Source organism: Oncorhynchus clarkii, chromosome 5 (genome assembly GCF_045791955.1).
Source record: "Oncorhynchus clarkii lewisi isolate Uvic-CL-2024 chromosome 5, UVic_Ocla_1.0, whole genome shotgun sequence".
Taxonomy (NCBI): Eukaryota; Metazoa; Chordata; class Actinopteri; order Salmoniformes; family Salmonidae; genus Oncorhynchus; species Oncorhynchus clarkii.
Genome location: NC_092151.1, coordinates 21,505,321 through 21,527,572, shown reverse-complemented (window position 1 = coordinate 21,527,572; position 22,252 = coordinate 21,505,321). Strand labels below are relative to the sequence as shown.

The 22,252-nt window shown below is 42.9% G+C and overlaps 3 protein-coding genes across 7 annotated transcripts in view; 2 read left to right on the top strand and 1 right to left on the bottom strand.

Annotated features, from left to right (window-relative positions):
* LOC139408539 (transcription factor 7-like 1-B) overlaps window positions 1–9,007 on the bottom strand; it is a 28,030-nt gene extending 19,023 nt beyond the window's left edge. The window contains exons 1-3 of one of the 4 annotated variants that reach the window (XM_071152545.1): window positions 8,047–9,007; window positions 7,829–7,907; window positions 6,807–6,973 (exon numbers count right to left, since the gene is read on the bottom strand). In XM_071152545.1, coding sequence (XP_071008646.1) covers window positions 6,807–6,973; window positions 7,829–7,907; window positions 8,047–8,232 — 432 coding nt within the window. In that variant the 5' untranslated portion in view covers window positions 8,233–9,007. Of the gene's footprint in view, window positions 1–6,806; window positions 6,974–7,828; window positions 7,911–8,046 lie in introns of all 4 variants that reach the window. The other 3 variants (XM_071152546.1, XM_071152544.1, XM_071152547.1) reach the window with 3 other exon arrangements.
* Window positions 7,897–19,679, top strand: LOC139408540 (drebrin-like protein B). Of its 2 annotated transcripts, none has more exons than XM_071152549.1 (15): window positions 7,897–7,974; window positions 11,119–11,174; window positions 11,366–11,478; window positions 11,609–11,683; window positions 11,783–11,926; window positions 16,593–16,670; window positions 16,911–17,062; window positions 17,156–17,210; window positions 17,331–17,396; window positions 17,494–17,596; window positions 17,817–18,002; window positions 18,404–18,478; window positions 18,583–18,716; window positions 18,869–18,938; window positions 19,164–19,679. In XM_071152549.1, exons 3-15 carry the CDS (start codon window positions 11,383–11,385, stop codon window positions 19,298–19,300), a joined length of 1,371 nt encoding a protein of 456 aa, XP_071008650.1. In that variant the 5' UTR covers window positions 7,897–7,974; window positions 11,119–11,174; window positions 11,366–11,382; the 3' UTR covers window positions 19,301–19,679. The 2 variants fall into 2 exon arrangements, with proteins under 2 accessions (XP_071008650.1, XP_071008649.1); XM_071152548.1 differs by lacking the exon at window positions 7,897–7,974 and adding an exon at window positions 10,549–10,988.
* A 306-nt stretch (window positions 19,680–19,985) lies between these two features.
* On the top strand, window positions 19,986–22,019 carry LOC139409894 (cytochrome c oxidase subunit 5B, mitochondrial-like). The gene is made up of 4 exons (XM_071155297.1): window positions 19,986–20,183; window positions 20,802–20,872; window positions 21,132–21,231; window positions 21,434–22,019. The coding sequence occupies exons 1-4, from the start codon at window positions 20,087–20,089 to the stop codon at window positions 21,544–21,546; spliced, it is 381 nt and encodes a 126-aa protein (XP_071011398.1). The 5' UTR covers window positions 19,986–20,086; the 3' UTR covers window positions 21,547–22,019.
* The last annotated feature ends 233 nt before the right edge of the window (window positions 22,020–22,252 follow it).

The window sequence follows — 22,252 nt, the reverse complement described above, 5'->3', positions numbered from 1 at the left end:
ACACATATGGAATCATGTAGTAACAAAAACAATTTTATATTTGAGATTCTACAAAGTAGCCACCCTTTGCCTTGATGACAGCCTTGCACATTTTACATTCTCTCCACCAACTCCATGAGGTAGTCACATGGAATGCATTTCAATTAACAGGCGTGCCTTGTTAAAAGTTAAGGGAAAAAAATCCACAAATTAATGCATTTGAGCCAATACTTTGTGACAAGGTAGGGGTGGTATACAGAAGATAGCCCTGTTTGGTAAAGACCAAGTCCATATTATGGCAAGAATAGCTCAAATAATCAAAGAGAAACGACAGTCCATTATTTTAAGACATGAAGGTCAGTCAAACCGGAACATTTCAAGAACTTGCAGTCACAAAAACCATTGAGCGCTATGATGAAACTGGCTCTCATGAGGACCGCCACAGGAAAGGAAGACCCAGAGTTACCTCTGCTGCAGAGGATAAGTTCATTAAAGTTACCAGCCTAAGAAATTGCAGGCCAAATAAATGCTTCCCAGAGTTCAAGTAACAGACACATCTCAACATTAACTGTTCAGAGGAGAATGCGTGAATCAGGCCTTCATGGTCAAATTGCTGCAAAGAAACCACTACTAAAGGACAACAATAAAAATAAGAGACTTGCTTGGGCCAAAAAACACAAGCAATGAACATTAGACCAGTAGAAATCTGTCCTTCGGTCTGATGAGTCAAAATGTGTGATTTTTGGTTCCAACTGCCGTGTCATTGTGAGACACGAAGTAGGTGAACGGATGATCTACGCATGTGTGGTTCCCACCGTGAAGCATGGAGGTGGTGGTGTGATGGTGCCACTGTCTGTGATTTATTTAGAATTCAAGGCACACTTAACCAGCATGGCTACCACAGCATTCTGCAGCAATATGCCATCCTATCTGGTTTGCACTTAGTGGGACTATCATTCGTGTTTCAAAGGGATAATGACCCAACACATCTCTAGGCTGTGTAAGGGCTATTTGTCCAAAAAGGAGAGTGATGGAGTGCTGCATCAGATGACCTGGACTCCATAATCACCCAACCTCAATCTAATTGAAATGGTTTGGGATTAGTTGGACGGCAGAGTGAAGGAAAAGCAGCCAACAAGTGCTCAGCATATGTGGGAACTTCAAGACTGTTGGAAAATCATTCCAGGTGAAGCTGGTTGAAAGAATGCCAACAGTGTGCAAAGCTGTCATCAAGGCAAAGGGTGGCTACTTTGAATAATCTCAAATATAACATTAGTTTGATTTGTTTAACACTTTTTTGGTTAATACATGTTTCTATATGTGTTATTTCATAATTTTGATGTGTTCACTATTATTCTACAATGTAGAAAATTGTACAAATAAAGAAAGCCCTTGACTGAGTAGGTGTGTCCAAACGATTTACTGGTACTGTAGATAAAAAACGAACTTTGTTACACACGTGTCCTTCACAAAAAAAGGTGCAAAATAGAAATAAGCTTTACTATTTACCAATGGCAGTCGTGTTCGTTTTACATCCCAGGTGTAGATGATTAGATTTCACTTTCACCGTAGCTTGTGCATGTCATGAGTCTTTGAAGCAGTCCCTCTCTACCAGGAAACAAAAAGCGATCTGGCATTTTACCCTCCAGATTGTCCTTTTGTCATGTGTGTTAGATAGTGGCACTCACCTTGAGTGGGTGGTCTTGTGATGGTTATGAGGTTGCTTTGGGCCCCCAAATCAGCTATTTCCAACACCAGCTGCTCTCGGAAGGCCAACTGGGAAAGAGGAGCTTGACCTTTTGCTTTGGCCATATACTTGTGGAGAATGAAAGTATTTACTGTAGCAATGTCCACAAAGTGTAAAAAAATAATAATTCTACCACTTCCTGGTCTTGTGGAGGACCTGGTAGTAGCCTATCAGAACATCAGATAGGTCGACACCCCCCATGATAGCATTGTAGTCCTTCACAGAAACAGGATTTGAGATATTCTTCCTTTTTCACCCTCCTTGAGACATGGTTGTTATTGAATGCCTTATGCTGTGTGGTGAATATGGTTACTTCGCTAGTGATCTTCCATTTCACAAAAAGCAGCTTGTTAGTCCAGATCGACAGTATGGTCCCCCTCTCCGCTGTCTTTGTCATGTCGTTTACCTTGGTGTTGGAGAAACCGATTCTGTTAGGATGAATGGTGCCACAAGACACTATTTTCTTTTTCAAGAGGTCTATTAAAAGTGGATGTGGAACCATCAGATGGGGTGGTTGACATAGCAGAGTGGGTGAAGACGTTGACCGGCGGGGCGCTTGCTGGGGAGGGATGGTGCCCAAATGTCATCCTCCATATCCTCTGATTCCTCCACTCTGTTGTGAATTAAATAAATGTATATATTGTTGAAGACACAGAATTACAGTTGACTATATTTGCAAAATATTACTGTAAACACACTAAGCCTAAACTGTATCTATACAGTGACTCACATAGGTGTGAAGCACACACAATGCAAACAGTGAGAACCACAAATAAACAACGGCTAGGAGAGTTTAGTGGCCTCTCCAAAGTTACAAGGATGAAACTTAGAACAGTGAACTAATATGAAACATAGAAATTACTTGTTACATAGGCCTATGTAAACTAAATCCAAAGCACAAATAGCAGATCCAAAGCACAAATAGCAGAATACATTTAATTTTTTATAAGTTTAGTAAATTATCGATATAGTCATGAAAATAATTTACTTACAGAGCTAAAAGTGGATCCAATCCTTCTAGAAAGCAATCTTCCTCGGCTGAGTCGAAATAATCGCTGCCCAAATCGCTCCCCTGATCCGAGATCGGTATACATAGCAGCCTTTTTTCTAGCTTCCTGTTCGATATTCTTAGTCTCCCCCCCTTTTTTCTTCCTTGAGAAGCGATATTTTATGCTAAAGCGATGAAATTATAGAGATTAAATCTGTTTACAATGTAATGTAGCGTGCTTGGTGTGTCTCGTCTCTGAGCCAGGTAGCAATAGTTTGCATTACGCATAAAATGTTCTAGGCCTTGCTTTGTCCACCCAGGCCAACTGCATATTCCTGAAAAGCTTATCCCATTGGCTACAAGACTGTCAAGGTGCCATTAGTAGCCAATACCCTGTGTAATGGATGCCTACGGCGTGTAAGCAGGCAACGTCATATTTTTTGATGAGCAAAGAGTCACTTGGTGGACATTCTATGTTGCCATTAAGTCATTTATCATGAGATAACATTGGCAATAGGCTAGATTTGTTCCTACCAACCTAAGTATTATTTTTATACCCCCAATGTAGCTATAGCTCAAACACAGACCAAATGGAAGCTTATGTTGTTTGATGTTTGCTAAAAACATTGTGTAAAATAAACATTTTGACTCTCGGGACTGGTGATCAATAACAGTAGGTCACAGGCAAACAAATAAGACATAATCATGATCTGCAGAGTCCCGGCTCTCGTTGTGAATCGATGTATTCTGTGTTTATTTTGTTTATGCTCCACAGCGCTAACAGGAATGTAGGTAGCAGCTATCTTGAAATTAGGTCATTGGCTTGGCCTGCCCTTATACATTAGTATGCCCATATAATGTAGTAAGTCAAATCAAAGTTTATTTGTCACGTGCACCGAATACAACAGGTGTAGACTTTACAGTGAAATGCTTACTTACAGGCTCTAACCAATAGTGCAAAAAAGGTATTAGGTGAACAATAGGTAAGTAAAGAAATAGAACAGCAGCAAAAAGACGGGCTATATACAGTAGCGAGGCTACATACAGACACCGGTTAGTCAGGCAGATTGAGGCCACACCAAAGATTTTAACATTCCGATTTCAAGTTTTCATAACAATCGGTAATCTGCCTTTTTGGACGTTGATTATGGCCGATTACATTGCAATCCATGAGGAAACTGCGTGGCAGGCCACCTGTTACAGCAGTGTAGCGTCAAAATGACCTTGTGGCTGCAAGGAGCCAAGATAAGTTGCTAGCAAGCATTAAACTTATCGTATAAAAAAAACAATCAATCTTCACAAAATCACTAGTTAACCACCCATGGTTGATGATATTACTGGGTTAACTAGCTTGTCCTGCTTTGCATATAATCAATGCGGTGCCTGTTAATTTATCATCGAATCACACTTCAACTTCGCCAAACGGGAGATGATTTAACAAAAGCGCATTCGTGAAAAAAGCACGTAAATTGCACAAATCTACCTACCCATAAACATCAATGCCTTTCTTAAAATCAACACACAGAGTATATTTTTTTAAACCTGCATATTTGGTTAAAATAAATGTTAGCAGGCAATGTTAACTAGGGAAATTTTGTCACTTCTCTTGCGTTCAGTGCAAGCCGAGTCAGGGTATATGCAACAGTTTGGGCCGTCTGGCTCATTGCAAACTGTGTTTCTTCCTAACAAAGACCGTAATTAATTTGCCAGAATTGTACATAATTATGACATAACCTGTTGCGACTCTAGGTGGAGTATTTTCATTTTTGGGAGAAAAAAAAAGTTCCCGTTTTAAAACGGGATATCTTGTCAGGACAAGATGCTAGAATATGCATATAATTGACAGCTTAGGATAGAAAACACTCTAACGTTTCCAAAACTGTAAAGATAATGTCTGTGAGTATAACAGAACTGATGTTGCAGGCGAAAGCCTGAGAAAAATCCAATCCGGAAGTGCCCCATATTTTGAAAGCGCTGCGTTACAATGAGTCCCTATTGAGCTGTGCATGTGCTATCAACCAGATTACGCTTTCTACGTATTCCCCAAGGTGTCTACAGCATTGTGACGTAGTTTTATGCATTTATGTTGAAGAATAGCCGTAGGCGGCTACATTGCGCAAGTGGTCACCTGATGCCCCCAGAGAAATTCTTGTGTAAAATACAGAGGTAGCCATTACTCCAATCGGTCCTACTGAAAAACTAATTGTCCCGGTGGATATATTATCGAATAGATATTTGAAAAACACCTTGAGGATTGATTATAAACAACGTTTGCTATGTTTCTGTCGATATTATGGAGCTAATTTTGAATATTTTTCACCGTTTTCGTGACTGCAATTTCCAGGTGATTTCTCAGCCAAACGTGAAGAACAAACGGAGCTATTTTGCTAACAAAAATAATATTTTTGGAAAAAAGGAACATTTGCTATCTAACTGGGAGTCTCGTGAGTGAAAACATCCAAAGCTCATCAAAGGTAAACTATTTAATTTGATTGCTTTTCTGATTTCCGTGACCAAGTTACCTGCTGCTAGCTGGACAAAATGCTATGCTATCGATAAACTTACACAAATGCTTGTCTAGCTTTGGCTGTAAAGCATATTTTGAAAATATGAGATGACAGGGTGATTAACAAAAGGCTAAGCTGTGTCTCAATATATTTCATTTGTGATTTCCATGAATAGGAATATTTATGTCCGCTGCGTTATGCTAATTAGTGTCAGGCGATGATTACGCTCCTGCATGCGGGATGGGGTATATGCAACAGTTTGGGCTGTCTGGCTCATTGCAAACTGTGTTTCTTCCTAACAAAGACCGTAATTAATTTGCCAGAATTGTACATAATTATGACAAAACATTGATGGTTGTTCAATGTAACAGCAATATTTAGACTTAGGGTTTCCACCCGTTCGACAAAATATGGAACGGTACTTCACTGAAAGAATAAACGTTTTGTTTTCGAAATGATAGTCATTAATATGGTCAAATCCGGAAACTAAAGGCTCGTATTTCTGTGTGTTTATTATAATTAAATCTATGATTTGATATTTGATAGAGCAGTCTGAGTGGTGGTAGGCAGCGGCAGGCTCGTAAGCATTTATTCAAACAGCACTTTACTGCGTTTGCGAGCAGCTCTTAGCAATCGATGCTTGAAGCACAGCGCTGTTAATGACTTCAAGCCTATCAACTCCTGAGATTAGACTGGCAATACTAAAGTGCCTATAAGAACATCCAATAGTCAAAGGTGTATGAAATACAAATGGTATAGAGAAATAGTTGACGCATCATAATTCCTATAATAACAACCTAAAACTTCTTAACTGGGAATATTGAACCACCAGCTTTCATATGTTCTCATGTTCTGAGCAAGGAACTTAAACGGTAGCCTTTTTTACATGGCACATATTGCACTTTTACTTTCTTCTCCAAGACTGTTTTTGCAATATTTAAACAAAATTGAACATTTCATTATTTATTTGAGACTAAATAGATTTGATGTTTTATGTTAAAATTAAAGGGTTCATTGTTCATTCAGTATTGTTGTAATTGTCATTACAAATATATATTAAAAAACGGCTGATTAATCGGTATTGGCTTTTTTTGGTCCTCCAAAAATTGGTATCGGCGTTGAAAAATCATAATCGGTCGACCTCTAGCCTCAATCCCAAAACACAGAAAGGAAACAAAAAAAACAACAACGTTAGCTACAACTGTAGCATAGTTACGCATGGATGGTGATGAAATACTGTAGCCTCTCTCTCCCCCTCGCTCACTCTGTCACACACATTCCAGCAACAGTGTTTTATCAGGGCTGTGTTGGGGCCTGTCTGCAGCGGTAGTGCCAGTGTGTTAACACACCATTAATCGCTATGAGATACATCACACTGCTCAGAGTTGGAGCGCACACACACAACTCATCATTCACTGTCCCTTATAACCACACAACAGACATCCCACACAGTCGATACACACACCGCCAGACACCACACACAGACAGCTATGTTAGTACAGCAGCCTTACTTGCAAAAATTATAAGAACAATAACAGAGAGGCAGTATGTGATGCATGTTCCTGCGTGCATGTGACTGACTCACCGTCCTGGAGCCGGGTGAGAGGACTCCAGGAGAAAGGTAGGGGTTACCAAGGTTCCCCAAGTGGCCCAGGTTGGCTAGGTTACCCAGGTCAGGGATCATCAGTAAGGGATAGCCAGCGTACAGAGATGCCTTGAACAACCCACTGTCGTGTTGCTGTCTCCTCAGAGCTGGGAGAGAGAGGGAGAGAGAGAAACTGTATATAGACATAATGACATTTGAAATGTCTTTATTCTTTTGGAACTTCTGAGAGTGTGTTGTTTACTGTTAATTTCCATTTATTTCACTTTTGTTTATTATCTACTTCTCTTGCTTTGGCAATGTTAACATATGTTTCCCATGCCAATAGAGAGCCTAAATTGGATTGAAAAAATTGAGACTGAGATAACTTCAACAACCATTGACCAACTGCCTCCTCATAGCTGGGGGATAGACTAGGGATGGGTTGTTGTCAATATATTATAATCTGTTTAGTTGCTTTGTTAGCATGTAAGACAGTGACATCTCTTGTTAACAGGGCTCATTGAATTGGGAGAGATGGGTGAGGGGGGAAATGAGGCTGGAGAGAGGAGGATTCTGGAGGAAGAACTGAGCGGTTTCCACTAGATGTTCCAGCTGCAAAGTCATAATTGGCAATAACGCAAAAATTCATATAAACAAAAATTAGCTTTTTGTTCTCAATTTAAGTTTAGGCATTCGGGTTTGCAGTGTGTTTAAAATCAGATTGTATGACTGTGCCAGCTAGTGACCACTCTGCAGAGCTGCCGCCAAGGCAAGAATGCTTGTGGTTGTTGATTTATTGCTATATGTTCTGTGTTTCTTGTAAGGGGTGTAAGATGACCTAACTGTTTCAACACTGCTTTTTTTTTTTAATGAATTGAGAAATAAAGGAATGGACTGGGAGGGAGAGATAAAGGAGAGGATATAAAGAAAAGTGGGGGGAGGGGGGCACTCATATGAAGGATAAAAGTGAGAGTTACAGGTATACAGTGTTATAGTTTTACTATGAGTCTGTCGTGTTTTACCTTCTGCAACGAACTCTCTCTGTCTGACATAACTCTCCCAATCCGGTATGTGATGCTGGGGACGTCTATGACTGACTGCCTGCTGACAAACACACACAAACGTTGTTTGCCAAAAAACACTGGAGATTGGTGGCTAGAAGAAAAAGGTTAGTACCGTAGTTGTTTATATAGTGATTCAATCGTCTGTCCCTAGCTGGCTAGCTAGTAAAGTTAGCTACCTCGGAGTCAGACGAACTGCTGTTGTTCTCCGTCTCGTTGACCAGTGAAGACTTGACATCGTCCAGGTCCCGCTCAGAGGACACATTCTCGGCGGTCTTTTCCTCCTGCTCCCCCTCGTCTTTAAACGAGATCAACTCATCGTTGGCTCCCAAATCATCTCCTCCTCCTCCGTCCAGCTGCGGCATCTTGAATTTCTAAAAACACACTCACTGTTGTCTTGCCGTGGAAGTGATATCGTACCCACCGAGTTTCAAAACACCCTGCTAACGTTAGCTAGCTAGTACACTGTATTATTTGGATTTCCACGATTTCCAGTGGTAGTAACGAGATTAGCCATGAACAACGAGTGAACGACGAGTTGTTGCAAACTTTGCAAAAATAAGCATCCAACGACTGTTCATTGTTAGCTAGCTAACGTTAGTTAGCCATGCTAAGCTAACTAGTTAACTAGCTAGTCGATTCCTGGAGTTGTTCCACTCGTTTCTTGTCGCGTCTTTTATTTTGGGCTAGAAAAACTAGCTAACGTTACAACCCACATCGACGACCCCACGAATAACCGTATACTGATGTAAAAACAACTAGCAATCTCTTAAAACTGAAAGGGAAAACGAAAACAATGGAAAGCTGTACGTCGCAGAAGTTTAAAACACGCACGCACATAAGTTGTCCTCCTGCACATACGTTCTCCTCCTACTTAACGTTAGCCTCCCGAGTAAAATCAGCCCGAAGAAAAGTCAGCTCACAAGCCTACTTTCTTAATTATTTTGTCGTCCATTATCCTTCAAAAATAGAAAATTCAACCCTTGCGAGTTTGAGAAAAAGTTAGTCGCTGGTTGTGTGCGTGTATATGGTCGCATGGGAAATAATACAAGTCGCTTGGTGTTTCTGAGGTGGAGTGGAAGGAAGAGCTAGGCCGCCGCCGGGAGACTGGGGGTGGGGGAGGAGGGAAAACGGGAGACTGGAGGAAGAAAGTGAGGAGGGAAGACGGGAGACAGGAGGAAGAAAGTGGGGAGGGAAGACGTTTGGGCAGAGTAATTCCAGTCCAGCTATCAATGATGTATGTGTCAATGGTGCCAGGAGTTTTTCCCATCTGATTTCTGGCGCTAAAAAATGATATTGGTCAGGGGGAAAGTATATCTTTGCATTGTCTGGATTCCCAGCCAGATCACCCGTGAGTGGTCTAAGGCACTGCATCTCAGTGCATTACAGTCCCTGGTTCAAATCCAGGCTGTATCACATCAGGCTGTGATTGGGAGTCCCATAGGGTGGCACACAATTAAAAATACAAATCAGTTTGCCTCCGCACTGAATATCGCTCAGTTTTACTGTTGTTTCACCACACTGAATTATATTGGATTCCAGCTGGCTTCATGTGCATATTCATAGGAGAGAACTGAATGATGTAATGGTAGGCTAATGATTATGATGAAGATAATGGTGTTGATAATGCCCGCTCTCCTTCTCTCTTTAATCTTTGTGTGTGTACTTTAGTCTGTGAGACTGTAACCCGAGCCCTCCCTTGGTCTGTTATCTGTTACACCCCCCCCCCCCCCCCCCCCCCCCCCCCCCCCCCCCCCCATATATGTTTATGTGACTGCAGGTCCTTGCTACAAAATTGACACTCAACCCTCTAGCAAACCACAGGCATTTCCAAGCTAACATAATACTATTGCACAATAGTGTGTTTGTGCATGTGTGTGTAGTGCAAACGTGTGTGTGATGGGGGTGTTGGGAATGATGAGTGTCATGCCCCCCTCCCTCATAATAAAACCACCCACCAACGAGCAAAGGAGACAAGGGATTAGACTGCATCTGAAATAGTGTGTGTGTGTGAGTGTATTTGTGTCTATGCCTCCATGTCTGTCTGTGTGCATTGGTGAAAAGGAATTCCCTCTTTTGTTCCTGAGAAAGCTAGTGTATGTTCAGTATGTGTGTGTGTGTGTTTGTGTATGTGTGTGTGTGTGTGTTTGTGTATGTGTGTGCATGTGTAAAAGAGGAAGCTGGAGGGTGCTCATCTACACACAGAGAGAGAGAGCATGCAAGAGAGAGAGAGAGAGAGGGTTGGCAGGGATAGAAAAGGAGGGAGAGAGGGAACTGCTCACCAACAGCAAAGAGATAATGAGATAGAAAGAGAGTATGTGATAGGATAGAGAAAGAGTGGAGATCTACTTATCAACAAGGCTGATGTTTGTGAACCTTCTGTAGTCTAACCAGCAATCACCCTCAGTCCTTTTACAGTAGACTCTTCCACCACCTGAATAGTTAGCAGGAAGCATTTAGTCTGCCAACCTGCTTGTACTGAAGAACTTGCGGTACTGCAGCACCAATCTAAAAAATTTGACTTTTCCGGTTCTGCCCTGACCGGTTTCTTTCACTCCCTCTCTCACACACACACACACACACACACACACACACACACACACACACACACACACACACGCACACACACACACACGTGCACGCACACACACACACACTGCCCCGACAAGTTTCAGAGGGGTGTGTGTGTAGTAGTTCCTTCATACTGGATCAGCTCGGACAGCCTGTGTGTGTTAGCGGTCCTCTTTCGATTCTCTAGGTAGAATATTTGAATCTTACTTTGACACAGAGAGGAGACCATTATTTTTCCGATTTGGTCCTGATCCATCCCAGTTTTGACAAAGCTGAAAGAATCCCCTTGGTACAAGACTCGCTTGTCATTGGAAGTTCTGCCTTTACCCATTAGAGTGCTCTTTCATCATTCAGTATATCTCAGCTACTCCAACTGAAGAGACCATTTCTTATTTCCTGGATAAAGTTTTGGTGCTGCGTTTTCTTTGACGCAGTGGATGCCACGGCACAGATAGACACACAGGAGAATGTCGGTGAATCTAAGTAAAAACGGAGCAGCACTCACGGCCGCGTATAAAGAAGTGGTGGATGTGAAGTCTGATACCAACTGGTGAGCAAGAACTGAGAGAAGGATTAGATCAGTTGATTTGGTATCACAGTTGTATCTGTATGTGTGTGTTTGTGATTCAGCAATGACAAGAGAGAGAGAATCTTCCAGTTGTTTTTCTGTCTGTCTACAGGACTCTGTTCACCTATGAGGGGAACACCAATGACATCCGCCTGGCAGAGAAGGGAGGTGAGTGTGGGTCTGCAATATAAGTTGTTTGTGCATGTGTGTAATGGGGGGGGGTTCAGGGAATTTGTTGTATGATAACTGAAAACTGATGATACACCATACCATGTAGGCTTTAGTTTAGCTGGCTGACATGGTCATCAGTAACGTTGACGACCCACATTCGATTTGTGTGTTTGTGTATCTGTATGTAGACGGCGGTCTGGAGGAGATGGTGGAGGAGTTGAGCAGTGGGAAGGTGATGTATGCCTTCTGTCGTGTCAAGGACCCCAACTCTGGCCTGTGTAAATATGTCCTCATCAACTGGGTAAGTAGCACACACACACACACACACACACACACACACACACACACACACACACACCACCCTCGAAGCATAACGATCAATAGAGACCTTTGTCAAATCAGCCATTCACCTTTGTGTGTGTGTGTTTTAGACAGGTGAAGGGGTAAAGGACTCTCGGAAAGGACAGTGCGCCAACCATGTCATTTCCATGGGTAACTTCCTAAGGGTGAGTTTTACCTGCATTAAAGAGAGAGATGCTCCAAAATGTTAATTCTCTAAATTTGCGCTGTGTAGACTCTCTCTCTGACCAATCTCTTTCCTGCAGGGTGCCCATGTGACCATCAATGCACGGGGAGAGGATGACGTGGAGCCAGAGAGCATCATGGGTAAAGTGGCCAAGGCGTCGGGGGCCAACTTTAACTTTCGCAAAGAGACACAGAAATACAGCGATGTACCCAGTGGACCTGTGGTGAGAACACACACACACTCATGCACACACAAGCATACACACACACACACACAGAGTAATGTGTTGTTGTGTTTCAGGGGTCGGTGTACAGGAAGACTAATGCTGTGGATGAGATTCTGCAAACCAAAGAGACACAGAAATATGACATACCCAGAGGGCCTGTGGTGAGAACACACACACACACACACACACACACACACACACACACACACACACACACACACACACACACACACACACACACACACACACACACACACACACACAGTGTAGTTATTCCCTCCTCAAGTCAATCAAACAGGCAAAACGTCAGTGTAGAGACAAAGTGGAGTTGCAATTCAACGTCTCAGACACGAGACATATGTGGCAGGGTCTACAGACAATCACGGACTACAAAAGGAAAACCAGTCACGGACACCGACCTCTTATTTCCGGACAAGCTAAACACCTTCTTTGCCCGCTTTGCGGATAACACAGTGCCACCGACGCGGCCCGCGACCAAGGACTGTGGGCTCTCCTTCTCGGTGGTCGTCTCGAGTAAGACATTAAAGCGTGTTATCCCTCACAAGGCTGCTGGCCCAGACGGCATCCCTAGCCGCGTCATCAGAGCATACGCAGACCAGCTGGCTGGTGTGTTAACGGACATGTTCAATCTCTCCATATCCCAGTCTGCTGTCCCCACATACTTCAAGATGGGCACCATTGTTCCTGTACCCAAGAAAGCAAAGGTAACTGGACTAAATGACTATTGCCCCTTAGCTGTCACTTCTGTCATCATGAAGTGCTTTAAGAGGCTAGTTAAGGATCATATCACCTCTACCTTACCTGTCACCTTAGACCCACTTCAGTTTGCATACTGCCCCAATAGATCCACAGATGATTCAATCGCCATCACACTGCACACTGCCCTATCCCATCTGGACAAGAGGAATACCTATGTAAGAATGCTGTTCATTGACTATAGCTCAGCATTCAACACCATAGTACACTCCAAGCTCACCATTAAGCTTGAGGCCCAGGGTCTGAACCCCACCCTGTGCAACTGGGACCTGGACTTCCTGGCGGGCCGCTCCCAGGTGGTGAAGGTAGGAAACAACACATCCACTTTGCTGATCCTCATAACTGGAGCCCCACAAGGGTGCCAGCTCAGCCCTCTCCTGTACTCCCTGTTCACCCATGACTGCGTGGCCAAGCTCGCCTCCAACTCAATAATCAAGTTAGCAGATGACACAACAGTAGCAGGCTTGATTACCAACAATGATGAGACAGCCTACAGGGAGGAGATGAGGGCTCTGGGAGTGTGGTGCCAGGAAAATAACCTCTCACTCAATGTCAACAAAACAAAGGAGATGATCGTGGACTTCAGGAAACAGCAGAGGGAACATCCCCCTATCTACATCGACGGGACCACAGTGGAGAAGGTGGAAAGCTTCATGTTCCTCAGGGTACACATCACTGACAAACTGAAATGGTCCACCCACATGGACAGTGTGGTGAAGAAGGCGGAACAGCGCCTCTTCAACCTCAGGAGGCTGAATACATTTGGCTTGGCACCTAAAACCCTCACAAACGTTTACAGATGCACAATTGAGAGCATCCTGTTGGGCTGTATCACCGCCTGGTACGGCAATTGCACAGCGTGCAATCGCAGGGCTCTCCAGAGGGTGGAGCGGTCTGCCCAATGCATCACCAGAGGCAAACTACCTGCCCTCCAGGACACCTACAGCACCTGATGTCACAGGAAGGTCAAAAAGACCATCAAGGACAACAACCACACGAGCCACTTCCTGTTCACCCCGATATCATCCAGAATGCGAGGTCAGTACAGGTGCATCAAAGCTGGGACTGAAAGACTGAAAAACAGCTTCTATCTCAAGGCCATCAGACTGTTAAATAGCCATCACTAGCACATTAGAGGCTGCTGCCTATATACAGTTGAAGTCGGAAGTTTACATACACTTAGATTGGAGTCATTAAAACTCGTTTTTCATCCACTCCACAAATTTCTTGTTAACAAACTATAGTTTTGGCAAGTCGGTTAGGACATCTACTTTGTGCATGACACAAGTAATTTTTCCAACAATTGTTTACACACAGATTATTTCACTTATAATTCACTGTATCACAATTCCAGTGGGTAAGACGTTTACATACACTAAGTTGATTATGCTTTTAAACAGCTTGGACAATTCCCCAAAAGTATGTCATGTCTTTAAAAGCTTCTGGTAGGCTAATTGACATCATTTGAGTCAATTGGAGGTGTACCTGTGGATGTATTTCAAGGCCTACCTTCAAACTCAGTGCCTCTTTGCTTGACATCATGGGAAAATCAAATGAAATCAGCCAAGACCTCAGAAAAAAAATTGAAGACCTCCACAAGTCTGTTTCATCCTTAGGAGCAATTTCCAAACGCCTGAAGGTACCACGTTCATCTGTACAAACAATAGTACGCAAGTATAAACACCATGGGACCACGCAGCCAGCATACCGCTCAAGAAGGAGACGTGTTCTGTCTCCTAGAGTTGAACGTACTTTGGTGCGAAAAGTGCAAATAAATCCCAGAACAACAGCAAAGGACCGTGTGAAGATGCTGGAGGAAACAGGTACAAAAGTATCTATATCCACAGTAAAACGAGTCCTATATCAACATAACCTGAAAGGCTGCTCAGCAAGGAAGAAGCCACTGCTCCCAAACCGCCATAAAAAAGCAAGACTACAGTTTGCAACTGCACATGGACAAATATCGTACTTTCTGGAGAAATGTCCTCTGGTCTAATGAAACAAAAATAGAACTGTTTGGCCATAATGACCATCGTTAATATTTGGAGGAAAAAAGGGGATGCTTGCAAGCCGAAGAACACCGCCCCAATGGTGAAGCAGGGGGGGGGGGGGGGGGGGCAGCATCATGTTGTGGGGGTGCTTTGCTGAAGGAGGGACTGGTGCATTTCACAAAATAGATGGCATCATGAGGGAGGAAAATTATGTGGATATATTGAAGCAACATCTCAAGACATCAGTCAGGAAGTTAAAGCTTGGTTGCAAATGGTCTTCCAAATGGACAATGGCCCCAAGCATACTTCCAGAGTTGTGTCAAAATGGCTTAAGGATAACAACGTCAAGGTGTTGGAGTGGCCATCACAAAGCCCTGACCTTAATCCTATAGTAAATTTGTGGGAAGAACTGAATAAGCATGTGCGAGCAAGGAGGCCTACCAACTTGACTCATTTACACCAGCTCTGTCAGGAGGAATGGGCCAAAATTCACCCAATTTATTGTGGGGAGCTTGTGGAAGGCTACCCAAAAAGTTTGACCCAAGTTAAACAATTTAAAGGCAATGCTACCAAATACTAATTGAGTGTATGTAAACTTCTGACCCACTGGAAATGTGATGAAATAAATAAAAGCTGAAATAAATCATTCGCTCTACTATTATTCTGACATTTCACATTCTTCAAATAAAGTGGTGATCCTAACTGACCTAAGACAGGGACTTTTTACTAGGATTAAATGTCAAGAATTGTGAAATACTGAGTTTAAATGTACTTGGCTAAGGTAAACGTCCGACTTCAACTGTACATAGACTTGAAATCACTGCCCACTTTAAAAAAAATGGAACAATAGTCACTTTTGTTTATTTTACCTTTATTTAACTAGGCAAGTCAGTTAAGAAGAAATTCTTATTTTCAATGACAGCCTAGGAACAGTGGGTTAACTGCCTGTTCAGGGGCAGAACGACAGATTTGTACCTTGTCAGCTCGGGGATATGAACTTGCAACCTTTCGGTTACTAGTCCCAACGCTCTAACCACTGTTTACTAACCACTACCCTGTTTACATATTGTGCATTACTCATCTCATATGTATATACTGTATTCTATTTTATTCTACTGTATCTTAGTCTATGCCGCTCTGACGTTGCTTGTCCATATATTTATATATTCTTAATTATATTCCTTCACTTAGATTTATGTGTATTGGGTATATATTGTGAAATTGTTAGATATTACTTGTTAGATATTACCGCACGGGCGGAGCTAGAAACACAAGCATTTTGCTACACCCGCAATAACGTCTCCTAAACATGTGTATGTGACCAATAAAATTTGATTTGACACACACACACACACACACAAACAGCTGTAATGTTTGTATTTATTTTATTTCACCTTTATTTAACCAGGTAGGCCAGTTGAGAACAAGTTCTCATTTACAACTGCGACCTGGCCAAGATAAAGCAAAGCAGTGCGACACAAACAACAACACAGAGTTACACATGAAATAAACAAACGTACAGTCAATAACACAATTGGGAAAAAAAATCTATATACAGTGTGTGCAAATGAGGTAAGATTAGGGAGGTAATAAATAGGCAGTAGTGGCGAAGCAATTACTATTTAGCAATTAAACACTGGAGTGATAGATGTACAGAAGATGAATGTGCAAGTAGAGATACTGGGGTACAAAGGAGCAAAATAAATAAATAACAATATAGGATGAGGTAGCTGGATGGGCTATTTACAGATGGGCTATGTACAGGTGCAATGATCTGTGAGCTGCTCTGACAGCTGATGCTTAAAGTTAGTGAGGGAGATATGAGTCTCTAGCTTCAGTGATTTTTGCAATTCGTTCCAGTCATTGGCAGCAGAGAATGTATTGTTGTGTTTCAGGGGTCGGTGTACCAGAAGACTAATGCTGTGGATGAGATTCTGCAAACCAACAAGGACAACTTCTGGGCCCAATCTCAGGTAGACCTTCTCAGATAGCCAAGCCTACATTTTATTTGTCGTATGTAACTAGTAAGCTACATTTAAGTGCTTGCTCTTAAGACATAACAAAATTACAGACAAAAGTAATACTATACTATATTGTTATCTCCCTATTCCTAATGTGGTATGCAATCCTGTTTTGAGTTACTCTGCTGCTGGTTCTTTGGGAGTTTGGTTCCAACAGAATGTTACATTTCTCACTTTCTCTCTCTCTCTCAGAGAGATGAGGATGTGCGTCAGAAGGAGGAGAGCAAGAGAGTGGAGGAGGAGAGGCAAAGGGTGAAAAGAGAGCGAAAAGAGAGGGATGAAAAGGAGGCTGCAGAGAGAGAAATGAGGGCAAAGGAGAGAACCTCTCAAATCGACCAGGCAAAGTCAGTCATCACAGATGCACGCACATATGCGCAGACACACACAAACACATGCTCAATAATATAATATTGTCTGTGTGTGTGTCTGTTTGACAGGACTTACCAGAAGCAGCAGGAGTCAGGGTATAGAGACCAGGAACAACATCAGCCGGTGAGCCTTTTATGTGGTACTATGTGTGATTTCTATGCATTGCACAAAATGGTTTTGTGAGTTGCAGTATTCCAAACTTATTTGAGTGTGTGTGTTTTTGTGTGTGTGTCTGCTTTTTAGGAGCAGCAGGACAGTGAGCGTCAGAACTCTCAGAGGATAAGACCTGCATCTGTACAAAAAGCAAACGTGAGAGTCCGCACTCACTGTGTGTGTGTGTTTGTGTGTTCAATATGTCATAATTTACTGAACTGTGTGTGTGTGTGTGTGTGTGTGTGTGTGTCAGGAGGCAGCACGTCTGATCTCCCAGAGGTCCTTGAACCCCAGAGAGCTGTTTAAAAAGAGAGAGCAGAGTGCCTCACTGGACAACACGCCCAGCTCCAGACCTGGTAAAATCACCTAGAATGTTGTAATAATGTTTTATAGATAAGCAACAAGGTGGGTATTGATATAGAAAACTGGTCAACGCTAAGCACACTTAATAACTTAAATAAAGTTAGCAATAAATCATTATGACATATCAATAACACATTCTGCCCCCCCATAACACATATTCCCCTAGCCCCAATAACATATAACACATATTATTCCCCTCTCCCCCTCCCTCAGGGAGGCTGCAGAGCCACTTCCTGACTCAGAAGTCCACTGAGAGAGAAACACCCAACGAACCACGTTCCCCACAATACCCTGCTTTTCTTCACCCAGAAGCCCTGGCTTCACTGCTCCCAAAAACACCTGCTCTGCTCTCAGAGCCCAAGGCACAGGCAGCCCCACTCTCACCTGTCCAACCCGCAGGTAATACATGCACCCACCCACACACACACACACACACCTGTATCATAGATAGCCCTTTAAACCCTGCTCCACTGCTCCCAGAAGCAGCTGCCCCACTCTCACCTGTCCAACCCACAAGTCAGACACGCATGCACACATGAATGCACACACACATCTGTATCATAGCTAAGCCTTTAACCCCTTACTTCTCTGCTCCCAGAACGCCCTGCTCCTCTACTCCCAGAAACCCCTGCTACTGTGTTCCTACAGCCTGAAGCACAAGCAGCCCTACACTCACATGTCCAACCCACAAGCCAAACACGCATGCATACAGGCATGCAGCTAACACTTTCCACCACAGGCTGATTAATGTCGTAGTGATAAGGCTGTCTAAATAATATGTGTGTGTATGTGTGTCACAGAGTCTTCCTTCACTGAAGAGGAGTACTGGTCAGATGATTTTGATGATGATACACAGGACACAGCACCAGAGGACGGTAGGCCTCCACCTCACACACAAACGCAAACTCATTTCCACTCTCACATTGTTACCACTTAAAAACTACAGCTGGTGAGGGTCTTTAAATATTGAATCTCTCAGAGCCAACAGTTGCCGGCCTGGTTCAGGGTAGAGAGAGGCACATTGACCTAGATGAGGTATACGACCTCCTGCCATTGGCAGCAACAAATGAGGAGGATAACATTTATGACGATATCTACCAGGACACACCCACAGTAAGTCTACAGGAAGTATGATGACGTTGCTCTTAGCCATGTTATCAAATATTATTCCAAATAGGTTGGAAAATTCTGTGGTGTTATGACTCCACTGTTTTATTCTGTTCAAATCTTCTTTAACTCCCTATCACTTGAACAATCTCTCTCAGGTGCTGGAGCAGAGAGAGGAGGCCAGTGGACAGGATGTGCGTGCCAGGGCTCTGTATGACTACCAAGCCAGTGAGTGTTGCCCAGCTCTGGGTTCAAATCAAGTCCCTCTCTTTTTCTCATTTCATCTTCTTTCATCTGATCCTTCTTTGCTTTTCTAATCTTTTCTCTGATGTCCCACCTCATATTCCTTCCCTTCTTTCATCTCTTCTGGCACCACTCATCCCTATCTCATCTCTATCCATAAAGTTGTATTGAATTTACTCTTCTTTCATCCTTCTCTCCTCTCCTCCTCAGCTGACGACTCTGAGATTACCTTTGATCCTGATGACATCATCACAGGGATAGACATGGAGGATGAGGGTTGGTGGAGAGGCTACGGACCGGATGGACACTACGGAATGTTCCCTGCTAATTACGTTGAGCTCCTGTAGTTCCAAAGCCCTCCCACATGCCTGTACAACCAATTAGAGCATCAGATCATTCTGACTGTGACCAATGCGAACAATACAGGGGTAGGAAGGGGGATGTTTTTCTCTCTGCACAGATATTAGGTTTATAAGTAGAAAGAGAAGAGAATGGGGGTGCAGGGCTTATCAGGGATGTCAGGGAAAGTGACTGTCACTTGATTACTGTATTTTAATGTACAACAGAGCTCATGTCAGTGTATTCTAGTCTTTATGATTGTCTGGTTTTAGTCAGGTCTCAGACTAGCAGTCTTCTATGGGATTATGGGGATGTTTGGGGTTTTATATGTGTCTTGAATTTGTCAGACTTTTGCTTTTGATGCACTTTTCAATAAATAAAGATGAATGTCCAACTGTTTCCATGTGCTTAATCTTTTTTTGAGTTCTAGATTATTTATGCTCATCCCCCTTTTATGAAATGGGGACTAATCTTGCCTAGTTTAATAAAGGTTAAATAAAAAATAGATTATTAACAGATGATGTCATGTAGGCCTAATGATTGGACTTCAATGTTTTCTTAGTTGTTTTGGGAACGAAAGGTTGAATCAGTTTGCATGATAAAGTATATTCATAGCCTACCTTTTCAGGTAACGTTAGTCAACGACTCGAGCTTTGAACGCGTCTATTTTTTAAATACAAGAGCACAGACGTCAGAATAATGCGACTGTCACGTAAATATTAAACGTCATCAGTGTGCTGCCAGTTGTATTGCGACCTCTTCTTATACAGCAGTGCTTTCGACCAGAAGGAGAAATGGCTGCAAGGTTATTGCTTCGCTCGGCCGTCAGGGCCGCTACAACTTGCCGGGCCGCCCCGGTCCCTGCTCTCACCCGCGGCATGGCGGTTGGTGGTGAGTCGGTAATGTGGAGGTTTTGGGCAGAAGCCATGGAGGCATCGTATTTGACATTTTGATGTCTTGCCAAGGACAGGCGATGCATTGCCAGGCAATGGCGCAAGGCTTTCTAGCCAAGTTATCACAATATTCGTTGTATCAAAATACAATTTTCAATCTGTCCACATTGTTCTCATTAAGTAGCTAGCTGAGCAGATTATGTTTTCATGTCCTATATTGAGCTATTTTGCCTTATATAGCGACCTTTGTCAAAGGGACGGCAGGTGGTAGTAACCGGAAGGTTGCAAGTTCAAACCCCCGAGTTGACAAGGTTCAAATCTGTCGTTCTGCCCCTGAACGAGGCAGTTGACCCACTGTTCCTAGGCCGTCATTGAAAATAAGAATTTGTTCTTAACTGACTTGCCTAGTTAAATAAAGGTTTTTAAAAAAAGCATTAAAGTCAAAGATGGTACCTTAGTTTAGGGTTCTAGCTAGCGCGTCAGCGAGCTATCCGTGTCGACTTTATCATTGAATGTGCTTAGCGCGGAAGTAGCCCACTGCTAATTTGGCTAACTTTTAAACTAGCTAATGCCAACTAGTTAACCTTGCTAGCTAACACTGATGACATGTTTTCAGGCATCCCCACCGACGAGGAGCAGGCCACTGGTCTGGAGAAGATAGTTATGAAGGCTGCGCAACAGGGCGCGGTGAGTCGAGATGACATTTGTTTGACATTAATATTATTTGCGTCAACTGTGTTGCTATGGCCAACATTTACGTGACACCGGTAGTTTAACATGTCAAGTATTAATTAGTTTGGCAGTAATCTCACTCTGTTCTCAGCACTGGCCCGACATGTCTCTAGCCACATTTAGGATCCTTAAAAGGTTTGTGTGCTTTGTTCTCCATGTCACCAAGTCATACCTAGGTCTAAAACTGAACCTGTCTTGTGTGATTTCTTTCCAGGACCCCTACAGCATGTTGAAGCCCAAAGAGTATGCTGGCTCAAAGGCTGACCCCCATCTGGTGCCCTCCATCACTACCAAGAGGATTGTGGGCTGTGTCTGTATGTGACTAGCTTTATATTAGTCTTTCTACAGCTGTCTGGTAGTTCTGTGGCCAGAAGCTGTACCACTCTGATTTGTCATGGCTGTCTGAGGGTTGACCTTCCTGCTCATATCTAATGTCTCCTTCAAATGATCTCTCCCTCCCTCCTATATTTCTCCCCCTTCTCTCTCACTTTCTCCATCCTCTCTCTCTCTCTCTAGGTGAGGAGGATAACACTGCAGTGGTGTGGTTCTGGCTCCATCAGGGCGATGCTCAGCGCTGTCCCTCATGTGGCTCCCACTACAAACTGGTGCCCCACGAGCTGCCCCACTAAAATACACACCAACATACCCCCTCTTATATACATAGACACATCACCTAGTACCTTTACATGACGTTACATTCACTGAAAGATTCCAGCTTCTTTAGCGTGAAGGGGGTTAGATGGTGATGTCAAATCTCAATGTTCTTTCAGGAAGTGTATTTTCATGGGGAGTTAGGTGTTTTAAATTAGAATGTTGGGCCTCTGTGTTTACCCTTTGGTTTATTTTAATCATGTGTTTGCTATCCAATTTATCTTTATCTTTCTCATCCTAACGTCTACTTGAAAATCTATCTAACCTGCTAACCTCAATGTCAGTCTGATCACAGGACCAGTTATTGTTTAAAACTTACCGAAGGCCTAGGCCTAATGGTGTGGGACGCAATGTTATTTTTCAAACAATTCCATTCAAACAGCAGTTTACGTTGATGTATGTACTGTACACTTGGTCTTATCAAATCAATAAAGTATACTCCTTAACTCCTCTTGCTGTTTCGGTGGTGATGTAGAATAGCGTGATGGTTTTGGTCAGGGGTGGGCAAAATACAGCTTGTGTTAATTTAAATAATACTAAATCTCCAAAACCAGATGGAAAGTATGTAGAAATGATAATAGACCTATATAATTAGTGCCAGTTTTCTAGGCTGTAATTTGATTTTGACCAGCAAATCTGTCAACATAAAATCAGTGGCAATCTGTTTAATTTCGGAATCCCAAT

Bases quoted from the DNA above. Each gene is read 5' to 3' on its own strand.
- LOC139409894 (XM_071155297.1), top strand. From the start codon at position 20,087: ATGGCTGCAAGGTTATTGCTTCGCTCGGCCGTCAGGGCCGCTACAACT. The intron at 20,873-21,131 runs GTGAGTCGAGAT...ATTTCTTTCCAG, and splicing joins AGGCTGCGCAACAGGGCGCG to GACCCCTACAGCATGTTGAA. The intron at 21,232-21,433 runs GTATGTGACTAG...CTCTCTCTCTAG, and splicing joins GAGGATTGTGGGCTGTGTCT to GTGAGGAGGATAACACTGCA.
- LOC139408540 (XM_071152548.1), top strand. From the start codon at position 10,906: ATGTCGGTGAATCTAAGTAAAAACGGAGCAGCACTCACGGCCGCGTAT. The intron at 17,597-17,816 runs GTAAAATCACCT...CCCCTCCCTCAG, and splicing joins CACGCCCAGCTCCAGACCTG to GGAGGCTGCAGAGCCACTTC. The intron at 18,479-18,582 runs GTAGGCCTCCAC...TGAATCTCTCAG, and splicing joins GGACACAGCACCAGAGGACG to AGCCAACAGTTGCCGGCCTG.